Genomic DNA, 13,197 nt, shown 5'->3' on the forward strand with positions numbered 1-13,197 from the left:
TCTTCATTTCTTCACAATAGTAACCAGTGTTGAAACCAGGATGGTAACATTTTTTAAAAAGTCTATTTATAATTGTCTGTCAAATTATAAAATCTCCATTTCCAAAATATTTTCTTACCTTTCGCGGTACAAGTTATTTAGAGAGTAATGCTAAGTTGAAGTTTAACATTTTACATTGACGTTTAAAATTATCCACCACAATTAAATTGTGATTTGTCTCAGCTCGCAGTATACAACTAAAACTAAGTCTTCAGTCATGGTCAACGTGTAGTGAAACATTTCATTTTGTTCATTTAGCGGGGTATTTTGTCTTTCGCATGCCGTATATTATTTTGTTAAAACAATTTAAAAGTCGTGCAAAAAATAATATTTTGAAAAATCTATTTAAAAAACAACAACATTTACACAACAAATTATTCTGATTATTACACACTAAAGAAATTTATTGTAGGGCAGAAAAATGTATGTTCAACTCACGTTCAACTCCTCTCGTATTGCAGCGTCCTTCCTGGCATAAAACTTGATTCCATAACCGGCTCCTTTTATTGGGCATTTTACGTTACAATCACCAGCGGTCAACAAAACTAACAAAATTAACAAAATGTCATACATTTTCATATCATATCTTGGACAATTATGTCATGTATGTTGAGAACTCATCACTGCTGATATAGGCCTACTACTGTGTCTACTGTGGTGATCGATCTTAAAATATTGTATTTGCAGTAGCTGGGGTACAAGACCCAGTATCGACCACTTCTGTGACGATTTTGTTTGGGAATAATTTTATTCACACCATTATTATTTTCAGGGTAAGCATCGTAAGTTAAGGCTTATATTTTTAAAATTCATATTGCGATCTGAAATAATATTGAACACAAATAAAATTGCACATTGTTTTAGAAATCGCCACATGATGCATTAAAGTAATTAAAATAAAGATGTCCAATTTCTCGGCAAAACTTTTCAGATGAAAACACTAAATCATTATACTGGTAATCAATTGAAGGCATTGATTTTGAAGGATTGTAAACAGAAATAACTTATTAATAGAGGCGAAAAGGGGATAAATGCAAATCCATACCCGGACGTGACGACGACGGGAGGGGGACAACTGAACTGGGGTACATGAATGTAGTTGGATTTTGGTTGTGTAATAATAATGATCCTGCCCCGGCCGGTGGGTGGGGGAATTTTCAAACGGCGTGCCAAAATGTACTTTTCCCCCTCTTAGCTTGCCAATATCGCTTGCCCTCGATTCCCTCTCTCGGCCAGTCAAAAATTCTACCAGTCACCCCCACCCCTTTGCACGTGCCAAATTTTTGGGATCGGATAGCGATGATTTCACGTATTTTTTGTGGGACCTGAGAGCATCAGACACACCAAATTGCATTTTGAATACCATGAATACAAGGAATTCTTTCTGATATCTTTCTGATATTAAATAATTTTTGTCATGTTTATTTTATAAACATGGTCAAACGCTATGTAAAAATACACTTTCTTTTGTAGGTATAGGGCCTACATATCAATGATCTGGATGGGGGAAATGGGTTCAGATATTTTAAAAATCAACAGGGGGCCGGGGGCTAATCAACCAAGAATTATTTGTAGTAGGCCTAATACGCCAAGTGAACCGTGTCACATTTAAACAAGTGCTGCTGTGGGGGAATTGGAACACCAAACTAATTAATTAGCTAATTAGCATATTGATATGCATAATTTCATTATTAAAATCTGCTACTTACTTATGTTTAAGACATTTATGTTATTGTAGATAACAAATATTGTAGGCCTATTCACTCTTAGAAAAAAATGCAACTTGGAACCTCTCAAGTTTTATCCCGTAGGGCCTATAAGCCTACAGCACATAAAGCAATGTTAAATTTCTATAAAGAACCTTAAAAAGTTCTGTAAAGAACCTTAAAGATTTAAACATGCAGGGACTTTCCAATTAATTAATTCAAGGACTCATCGCAAAGTTAACAAAAGTGAAAGCAGAGTGAAGCGTTTTTTGGTTCTAGGCCTATAAAACCATTTTCTTGGCTGAAGAATCGTTTTGTCATGTAGAGTCTTTGAAGGGTTCTTAATTAAAGGTTCTTTAAAGGTTCTTCAAGCTTTATATGGTTCTACAAAGAACCATTTTCTTGACTTAAAACTTTTTTTTGGTTCGGAACCCCATTGGAAAACCAATCGGGTTCTTTGTAGAACCAAAAGTTCGTGGTTCTTTGTACTGTATTGGGCTATTCAGTAGTACATTAATAGCCTAATAAATTAATGCCCACACAGCCAATGATGACACAAAACGTTTCTGTGCGTTCGGAAACAGAAAATGTTTGCATCTTCACCGAGCTCCACGCCGTGGCCCGTTCGATGCCCGGGGTTCGCTCTTAAAATGCCCAGCCATACAGATATATTGTGGTCTTTTGGGTAAACACAATATGAATATGGCCAATTATTAAAATAGAGACAGGCAAAAGAGTGGAATTATAGTAAGCGTGTTTAATAATAAAATTATTTTAATATTGCAACAAAAAACATTCACACACAAAAATAATTTGAATAAAATAACGTCTTGCACCTGAGACCATAATACCTAAATTTAGGTATTATGGTCTCAGTCTTGCACCGCCTGCGTTATACCAGTAACGGTGCTCGTACTGAGAAGGAATTTCATACCATTAAGCTGTCGTAAATTGTAATGTCAACTCACAGCAACAATTTTTCTACAAACCGGTATTAGACCCCTGAAAAAATGTTGAAAAGAACTATTTCTTGCATCATTTGTACATTAGTGTTATGTGTACTTGTAGCTGATGTACTTTGTAATGTTCCAGATCCATATTCTGTTCTTGGAGTCAGTAGAAGAGCCAGTCAGCGAGAAATAAAGCGAACGTACAAAAAATTAGCCCGTGAATGGTTTGTATTCAGAAATCATTGATTGATTGAATGTACAATGTAATAATGTATTCATGTTTTACGACATTGACTATCCATGGTATCATGATCATATCAGATAATATTTTAGTAAGCTTATTATTAATTTACTACATGCATGTAGATTGCAGGCAGGCTCCTAGTCCTAGCAATACCGGTACTCTGGACTTAAGTAGGCATGTTCAATAAAATTTTGAAATTTAATAAATTCATCTAAAATTGTTTTCATTCAAAAGAGAATCATTTAACTTAAAAAATGAGGGGTCAATCATGTATGTAGGCCTATAATTGGCAATGTTATGAGGAAACGTATGCTTGCCTGAATGTCCCAAAATGGGCCAAATTGTGTGTCCCAGCATTATCAATGGCAGGCTATGTCATAACATGTGTGTATGTATTTTATGGCTAAATTTTTGAGCACGAAGGGCCATTTTACAAAACTTTCGCAAATGTTTCATGAAATGTGGCTTTCATTACTTGATAGTATTAAATATTATTCAAATGCAGATTTTCTAAAAATCATGCTACATTGGAGTTTTGAGGGTCAAAATCCATATTTTCTTAATTTTCCTATTGGATTACACAGTTAAGACAGGATCTTGGTGCACAAGTAAGCTTAATGAAGCCCGCCCTCACAAGTTCAAAATGTGATCATGTCTAACTTAAGAACAAGTCCTCAAACATGTCAAACGTTCGAAAATTTGTAGTTACTACAACTGGGTGAGCATGCCTACTGTTGGCAGCATCAGATGTGGTCTAATTCTGCATAAATCCGGGCCACGTTATTTCTATAGATCTGTTGCGCATTCAAATTGCATTGTATTGCATCGTAATTTCATTTGTGTCTTTATATGCTAATTACATTGTATGTTTACACAACATGAACTCGCGTGTTTTCAAGCAAATTCGCCGATAGGTGATCAAAAGCGATCGGAATGTAACAAAAGTACAGATCGCATTCAGCTTACTTCATATGAGATGATCTTTGGAAAATACGGCATAATTTGTCTTGGTGCTTGCGGAATGCCATGCAGTAAAATACTAAAACGTTGCGGCAATTCTCGCTATTCACAATAAGAGGCGCCGCCAGCGGTTTGCGATGTAATCGTGATGTATCATGGGAAAAGGTCGACATCCAAGTCTGCATAATACTGAATATTACCATGCTATTACATAGGAACATGTGACAATATTTTTTAGTTTGTCAAAATAAAGGTGTTACACGCGAATCGATACTCAATAATACTTAATAATGTGATTTGAAATGTGCACAATTAATTTTTTCTGTATCGATTTGCGTGTTTTACCGTTATATTGACAAACTAAAAATATTGTCACGCTTTTCCTAATAGCATGGTAATATTCAGATTATGCCGGAGTTGGATGTCGAATTTTTCCCATGATACGCCACGATTACATCGCAAATCCGCTGGCGCCTCTTTATTGTGAATAGCGAGAATTGCTAATTAACAATCTAACAACTAACAATCGGCATGTCCTTCGTATCATCCGCTGTCAATTTCTTATCCACTCACTAATCCTCACAAAAGCTTTGTGTTGATTATGTAATGTGTAGAGGCAAATTGCAATAAGTACAATGAAATAATGATTAGGGCGGGCTCCGAGGCGGGTTTCTTCTTCGTCTTACGTAATAGTATTGTTCTAAAAAAAACCCGGAAGATTGTTGTCTGGCGCTCTAGCTGAAATACAGCAAGATAATGTAAGATAGTAAATGCAAACCTGTATTTTAGCTAGAGTATCTCGAGCTAGGCAGCATGCAGCAGAAGAGCACATACCGGTATTTCATGATTTGCTTCGTTCAGAATTTCAGTGTTAGTGAATACAAAACTGATTTTATTTTTTATAAACTTAAGGGGTGGGGTATTCATAACGTTTGGACAGTATTTATTGTGGGACATTAGAGTACATCAGACATATCGAATTGCATTCTGAATACGAAGAATGTCCGTCTGATATCAAATAATTTTGATTTTTTGAAATTAGCAATGTAATACACATTTTATGGCAAATCATTAAAATTGATATTTTTGATATTTAACAGTACTCAAGTACACTTTATAAATCTGATTATTTATATTTGAAGTGTATGTAGGTGGGATGAAAAGCCGACGATCGATTGAAAATTTTGACCTTTCGTATGGAAGATATGAATTTTTTTCCCAAAACGCCAAAATAAAAAAGGCCTTTTTGGGAAAAAAATCCATATCTTCAATATGAAAGGTCAAAATTTTCAATTGATCTTCGGCTTTTCCTCCCAGCTACATACACTTTAAGAATATATCATTAAATTTATAAAATTTTCTTTGAGGACTGTTATATCTCAAAAATTTGAAAAATATCAAATTTTATTAATTTGTCATAAAATTTGTATTTAATCGTGAATTTCAAAAAATTAAAATTATTTGATATCAGAAAGACATGCTTCGTATTCAGAATGCAATTCGATACGTCTGAGGTGCTCTCATGTCCCACAAAAAATACTGTCGAAACGCAATAAACGCTCATTCCAGATCCCTTAAGCTTATCCAATTCCAATATAATACAATAAATATTCACTCAGACTCAGTATCTCAATACAAGTTGCATTCAGATAAAAAAATCTTTGAAAATTTGGCTGGATCACAAAAGTTTGGAAGTGATTCTTTACCTCCATAGGCTCAGAATGTGCAGATGAATATTTCATAAAATTTATAATTTTAATATGCAGTTCAAAAATCAATCACATACATGTAGCTTCACATTTGAGGCTAGACCATTACATTTGTCGTTGTGGTGTTTACTGTGTAATGTTTCAGAAGTAAAACAGTTGCCGTACGGTCAGGGGTAGCGCTAGAACTAAACACTCCAGTGTCCACAGGGACCCCCGAACTTGCAGAAAATTAAAAAGTAGGGGTCCGGAGTAGAGTTTGGTGAGTCTGAGTTGCACAAATGCAGCATAAATAGTAGGCCTATGTCTGCAATAGCGCTAGATTGAAAAACTGGGGGTCTGCAGGGACCCCTGAACTTGCAGAAAATTTAAAAAACGAACTCTATTTTGGTGGGTCCAAAAAGCAACCTAGCGCTACCTCTGCGTACGGTACTCGAGAAGTCAGTCTAACTTCAAATTTGAACACGATAGTTTAATACGCATTCGATGCTATGAGTCAACTGCATCTTTTGACTAAAATTTGCCTATTTTGAACAGTCTAAACTTTTGTTGAAATGCAATTTTAGCAACCTTTTTATTATTTTTTTTGATGCCTGTCGTGATCAGCTGTGTTTACTTCTGAACTTCCATTGCTTTACACCATGTTGTGCTTTAGTAAATCCGACTAGATTTTGAATGCTATGGTCTCTAGCCTCGAAGGTGAAGCTATCAGTGAGCAAATTTATGGCTAGACTTCTCGAGCAAAAACACAGCTGATCAGGATGGGGATTGCATCAAAAATTTGGCTGAAATTCTACTGCAACAAAATTCAATTGTTCAATTTCAAATATAGGAAACCTTTACTCAAAAGATACTGTTGACTCATTGAAGTAAAATAAATAATATTGTCCAGACTTTCTAAAAATTTGGTGAGGGATGCCCTTAGCCTACTATTTGTTAATTTGTTACCATTTACATGTACCGTATTCGTCCGAGTATAGTCCCACGCTCGAGTATAATCCCACCCCCCATTTTTCGAAAAATTTCAGAAATTGTAAAAAAAAAAATTTTTTTTTTTTTTTTTTATAATTTTTTTTTTCGGTTTTGGAGTGTCCCTGGACCTAGACCTAGATGCTAGGATCATTCATGGTTGACCTAAAAAAAAAAAAAATAATTTATATTCATGTCATATTTATTAATGATTTCAAAATGCATTGAATTTGAATGCATTTTGAAATCATTAATAGAGTATGACATGAAAACAAAGTATCAATTTTCATATTAAAAATACAAAATATCTTGAATTTTTTTTTTTTTTTTTTTTTTTTTTTTTAGGTCAACCATGAATGATCCTAGCATCTAGGTCTAGGTCCAGGACACTCCAAAACCGGAAAAAAAAACTTAAAAAATTTTTTTTTTTTTTTTTTGAAATTGAGTATAATCCCACCCCCAATTCACATAAAAAACGGGTGGGACTATACTCGGACTAATACGGGTACTATTCATTTCTATGTAAAAAAATGCAATTGCAATTGCAAAGGCCCCTAATATTTTTGTTATTTCCCCAAACCCCTACTCCTAGCTCATGAGCTTGAAGAAAGTGTTAGCAATGTGTTTTATATAAAGCAATAACCAAGAACTTCTTAACATGTCTCTTCATATCACAACAATTTTAGAAGGCAGCAAATAAGAAATATAACAACAATATTTGAAAATCTCCAAAAATCGGTGAGGGCAGGGACGATATACATTTCTGAAAGTTTTGGGAGTTACCTGCTCTTCTTAGAGAAAAATCATGCATATGGGATGGAAATGACGCCCTATATATCAAGACTTGGGATCTCCTTATAGAACCCACACCATTCCTATCTTCAGCTTTATGTTCAAACTCAGTTAGGAAATACTCCCCTCAGACTTAATTTTTTTGCCTTTAGATATATTTATAATGGAAATTATGGAATTGATTTGGCAGTCCAAATTAATGTATTGCTCTATGGCCATTTGAAAGTTGGTGGGATCAGGGGTTTGTTTTGTAAAATTAAGTGAAATTAACAGTTAGTGACTCTGTGTTTCTTTCATGTTTGTATTTTCTGTAGGCATCCTGATAAGAATAATGAACCTAATGCCCAAGAGAAGTTCATTCAGATTCAACAGGCATATGAGGTAAGACATTGTCACATAATTTGATGCCTAAATAAATGTTATTTCTACTTGATAATAACATTTATATTCATGTAAGTACTAATAATACTAATAATGTCTATAAGTTATTACAATGAACAGAAAAGGAAGTAAAAGCAGTATAATGCAAGAAATAAACATATTGCAGGGGAAAGGCTGGAAAGCCAAAAAAGATAGCCTTTCCATAAAATTGATATGAAGTTATCAACAAAATGTAACTTACCTAATTACAATACAATCTAAACATCTACTTTCTTAGCAGCATGGATACTGATATTGGACTCTGTCATGCTTGACATTTGCTTAAAAAGTTAACTTTTTCAGAGTCATCATTGAGCAGCGACGTAGCTTGCGACACCATCACGGCGTCTTCATTCAGCTGAATGAAGATGCCGTGATGGTGTCGCAAGCTACGTCGCTGCTCAATGATGACTCTGAAAAAGGTAACTTTTTAAGCAAATCTACTTTCTAGTAATTCCAATGCCTTGTTTGATTACAGATTGTAGGTGATGAAGATAAGAGACGACAGTATGACCTACATGGAATAGTGGATGATGGAGGGCAGCAGCGCAGCCAGCAAGGGGGTTATCAAACATTTAACTTTGGCGGATTTAATTTCAAGGTAAATTGATTCTTATACTAATTATGCATCTGTCGGGGAACAAACTGGGAGTTTTGTTCCTCAGGTTTATAAGGCACCAGAACCAGATTGGTCCGATCTTTGGATCGACCATCGATGCTTCTACTATGCTTGTTATTAAATGAAATAACAACTATCAATCAGAATTACTGGCAAATTTGTATCGGACAATATCATTACATGCACAGATTCATATGTAATAATCACAATTAACAATAGTCAATTAATTGATTTTATAAATAATACGGATCGTCCAAGCATCGATGGTCGATCAAAAGATCAAACTAATTTGGTTCTATTGCCTAAGGGCTCATATTGAAATACACTACCACGTTTTCACACAGAAAGAAGGCAGGATTCCCCTTGCTAAGCGCGCACCTCAGGAAAGCTCGGTCATAAAACGGATGGATTATATGCATCAGTGATACACCCTGCCCAGGATTTTAACAAAAAAAGGCTAGCACAGGAAAGTTGCAGGATGGCGCACACCTTCCTGTGTAAGGGAATTTCAATATGAGCCCTAATGTTGTTGCACCAAAAGGCATAACAGGAAGTGTGTTCTTTTATCACAAGTCATTGAGGAGGTCAACATTATGTATTGTGTTGCTTTGGATATCAATGCGCTGCTAAGGCAGCCAATGGAAAATAAAAGTTTCGGAAACGTGTTGCTTTTCAAAAAAAATAATGGGTTGCTTTAGAAAACAGCTCATTGCATTTGGTTTTCATATCTCAACTTCGGAGGCCCAGAGCAATGTGCTGCTTTCGTAATGACCCAATGCATTGCTTTGTAAGCAAAACATTGTTAACCCCAGACAGAGACAAGGAACACAAAATTTTGGCAACACTTATTGATCATCAGGATAGACAATAATTTTATTTTCATATAATCTGCAATTAAAGGGGGGTAACCCTATCGGTTTAGGATATGGATTCTCTTCAAACTTACACACAATGTCAAATATTGTCCCCTTTATCAATCTATGTGAGAAAACGGAACAATTTCAGCATAAATGTGAATAATTAGCATATTAGCAAGCCAATACACTGGTACGCTGCGTTGCATTGCATTCTGGTCAGGCATCTCAAACAACGGCCGAAAGCGCATGTCCCGTGGAAACAGGAAGTGTTCGCCTTGGTACTGAAAAACCGGCTCGCCCTGTACACTTTTATACCCTCTATTCATACTGATTAATCTTAAAAACATTACATATCACTGCGCTCATTATCATTCTTGACAAGATAGCCCATGCTGTATTTACTTCGTTTAATTATTTCTTTATTTTTAGCTATATGATGCACATTTTCACATATTTATGATTTTTCTTTGTTTTATTTTTTAACTAATTTTTTAATGGGGGAGGTGCTCTCATAATTTTTTCATATTCCTCGATCATGCTTGACAATATAGGTCATGTTTCCTTATTTATTTCGCCTCTTATGTATTTCTTTATTTTTGTTTTTTGTTTTATATCATTATAGCGCCATCTATAGTTTGACATTAGGGGCCTATTTGATGTATTTTTATGATCTAATTGGTACTGGGGTGAAGTCTTCCGAATCTATTCCGATTTCATTCTATGACTACCCAAAACTCCCGTGTCGTGTAAAATGCGAACAACTGGTATACCTGTAAAACCGCTGTGTTTCATGATTTCTCCGAAATACATCGACTTGGAGCGTCAAATTTCAGGATAGTAATGAGAAAAATAGTATCTATTATGTGATACCAAAACCTCATCAACAATGAAAAAAATCGGGGATGATGCTGTCGATCGGGTTACGGACCTTTAAAGATTCCAGCCATTATAGCATAAAAGCTCAGGGTTTGCGCACAAGCCAAAAAAACAAAAACAAAAAAGGGGGGATTCCAAAGCAAGAGCAAAAAGGCTCAACCCAACTTCTATTCTTCTGTCCCAATCCCAATCCCGACTGAGGATCCTGAATCCCAATCTCAAAACATAACCAAAAGAGGATCCCAGAATATGAGTAAATATACTCAACCCAATTTAAATTCTACAGCATACACTCGACTGAAAAGAGGATTCATTTTCAGCATCATTATCATGTCCACAGCATTTAAAGTAACGGCTTGTAGCTTCTTTCATAGGATTGATTTTTATAGTCATATAAAACAACCAATGTGTGCAAATGCTGGGGGAGCAGGTGATAGGGTTTGGTGGCCATTTGCAGATAAGCAACTTACAGTGTTCATGATTATGACACTTGTGAGCAGGTGGTTACGGTGATTGACAGTTGTTATAAACCTGGGGTCCTGGAATTGATTCACAGGCTTGATATCTTATCCTCTTCCATCCTTGTTAGGTATGTTTCGACAAGGATACTGTTGAAACCTTCATTAATCTTGTGTTAATTAAATAATGATGTCTTTTGTATTTGGTTATACCAGTTTCAGAATCAAAACAGCGGTTTCCGTCAGTCACACAGAGTCACCCTTTCCAAATATGATGATGTAATAGCACCCCAGAGTTACCACAAGCCATGGCTCCTACTGGTCATAGCTAATTGGTGCTTTAACTGTGTACGTGTAGAAGAGGTTTGGAATGAACTACTCTCAGATTTTGAGGAAATGGGTAAGAAAATCAACTCAGAGAAGACAAAAAAATGGCACTGGTTTGTTTTCTTTTTGAGTATGTGCCTTTTTGGAGCAATTAAGTGCATTACATTTTTGCAGGATCAAAACAAATTTATTTTCCCTAAGAAATGTAACAACATATTTACAGGAGATTTGATATCAGTGAAAATAAAACTTAGTTTAGCTTAGAAGAAAAATACATTTTCATATTTAACCTACTTAAGGTGGTACTACACCCCTTGATAAATTTGTGACTATTTTTGCATTTTTTCTCAAAAAATAATCACACACTGGTGACAAAAGTTATGTATATTATAGGGGCAAGGAATCCACTTACTACACTGGAATTTCAGTGACTCAAGACAAGCGGTATGTTATTTATGATAAGAAAAGAGGTACTGCTAGAATGTACCTCATTTCTTAACATATATTATGAACCACTTGTCTTGAATCACTGAAATTTCAATGAAGTAATTGGATTCCTTGCCCCTATAATATACATAACTTTTGTTACCAAATGTGTAGTTATTTTTTAGTCACAAAATTTATCAGGGGTGTAGTACCACCTTAACTATGTTATTTTTCTATTTGCTATTTGAATAGAAAAATTTGATTTTCATCTTATTTCACTAAAAGAAAATCTTGTGTTCTCACTTTGACATTTCCCATATTCAGTTGTATTCAAACATGTATACCCGGTACTTTATTTTGTCCCTGTATCCCACAGGCATAGGAATGGGTATTCTCAATGCAGATTATGACTACAATCTTGCTCGTAAAATTGGTGCCTATCGTTGGCCATCTATCTTTGGCATCGTGGATGAGCGAGTCACATCATATGGAGATAACCACATTGGCAAAGATAACCTCAAGCACTTTGTGCAACAGATACTACCAGCTCATCTTGTATCGACGGTACGTTTTGGTTAATCTAGGTGCTACCTATAGGTAAAGTTTGTTTGGCTTATAGGTGAAAAAAATGAGACTCATAACATTGTGTATTGATTACCGCAGCACTTACGCTAGTAAGTTGTGTATTGCGTAATGTGTGACTGGTGCACGCTTATATGAATTTATGTGAGCGTACATTGTGACTTTATTGACGCCTACAGTAACAAAAACCAGATAATTTTTGCCTAGTATAAGCCGAACAAACTTAAGTACCTAATAGGGAAACAAATAATGCTCAGAGGGAACTGTATGTTGTAGAAATTCTTTTTCTCCACTTGGGGTGTGGATATTGCAGAGGTTCATGAAGTATTGCACTCTCACTCTACAATATAGCCACTGATTTGAAGCTAAGGAGAAGAAAATTGTGGTGTAATGTTACAGTTAGCCAATGATATTTGAACTGGTTTTCACCAAAAAATTTCAAAAATGTAGACCATAGGAATGATACCAAACAGTTTTTAACACAAACATCTAACTCAAATAAAGAGCATGAAGCAAGCAACTGTGATCAATTTGTGATTTAAAGTAAATTCTTAAACACTTATGAACGTTCATGCAATCTTATGACACGATATAACACGATTCAGCGTGTGCGCGTCAACGCAATAAGCGTACTCGTTATGTGTAGAGAAGCATCGATCAGCCTTTGCTGCCCGATCACCGATTACCGATTATGCTACTAAGTGATCGGCCAATTCAAAACCAGAACCAGATTATTACAATTACATGCACCGAATTTGGAAACATGCACTGTGTAGCGATGTCAGCCAGCACACATATCGGCGCTGATATTCTGAAATAGGTAAAAACTTGCTCTCAGAGAATTGCCCGAGTTCCATTAATGCTTGAAATATTTCGCTATAATTTAATGCTAGTGTAGTTAAAAGTATGTTTTAACTAGATATTAATTCAAATTTTTAATAAAAGCTTGGAAAAGTTCCATATTATAAATCGTGAATTTAGTGGTCCGAAAATCAAAAAATTACTCCAAATGGCGACTTGCACATTTGCGGGTCTCACGTTGCATTATGGGGGTTAAGCATCGGAATACTCTAGAAACGTTATCGTAAGCAATATTTTTATGGAAAAATGTTGAGGCCACATAGGCATGCTGATTCTAGCTGGTTTGTGAGCTTGAAAGCAAAAACATAATGCTGGTCAAAGTAGGCTGGAAGCAATAATCGGTAATGTTTACATTTTTTACCGATCCCGATTCAGAACCAGTTAAGCAAATATCGGGCCCAATTC

The 13,197-nt window shown here is 35.4% G+C and overlaps 1 protein-coding gene across 1 annotated transcript in view; it reads left to right on the forward strand.

The window, feature by feature from the left end:
* Positions 1 to 2,696: 2,696 nt before the first annotated feature.
* LOC140147203 (dnaJ homolog subfamily C member 16-like) overlaps positions 2,697 to 13,197 on the forward strand; it is a 66,967-nt gene continuing 56,466 nt past the window's right edge. The window contains exons 1-5 of the mRNA XM_072168987.1: positions 2,697 to 2,919; positions 7,681 to 7,747; positions 8,265 to 8,387; positions 10,813 to 10,996; positions 11,726 to 11,913. Of these exons, the coding sequence (XP_072025088.1) occupies positions 2,756 to 2,919; positions 7,681 to 7,747; positions 8,265 to 8,387; positions 10,813 to 10,996; positions 11,726 to 11,913 (726 nt within the window). The 5' untranslated portion in view covers positions 2,697 to 2,755. The remainder of the gene's footprint in view (positions 2,920 to 7,680; positions 7,748 to 8,264; positions 8,388 to 10,812; positions 10,997 to 11,725; positions 11,914 to 13,197) is intronic.

This window comes from Amphiura filiformis, chromosome 1, assembly GCF_039555335.1.
Source record: "Amphiura filiformis chromosome 1, Afil_fr2py, whole genome shotgun sequence".
Classification (NCBI taxonomy): Eukaryota; Metazoa; Echinodermata; class Ophiuroidea; order Amphilepidida; family Amphiuridae; genus Amphiura; species Amphiura filiformis.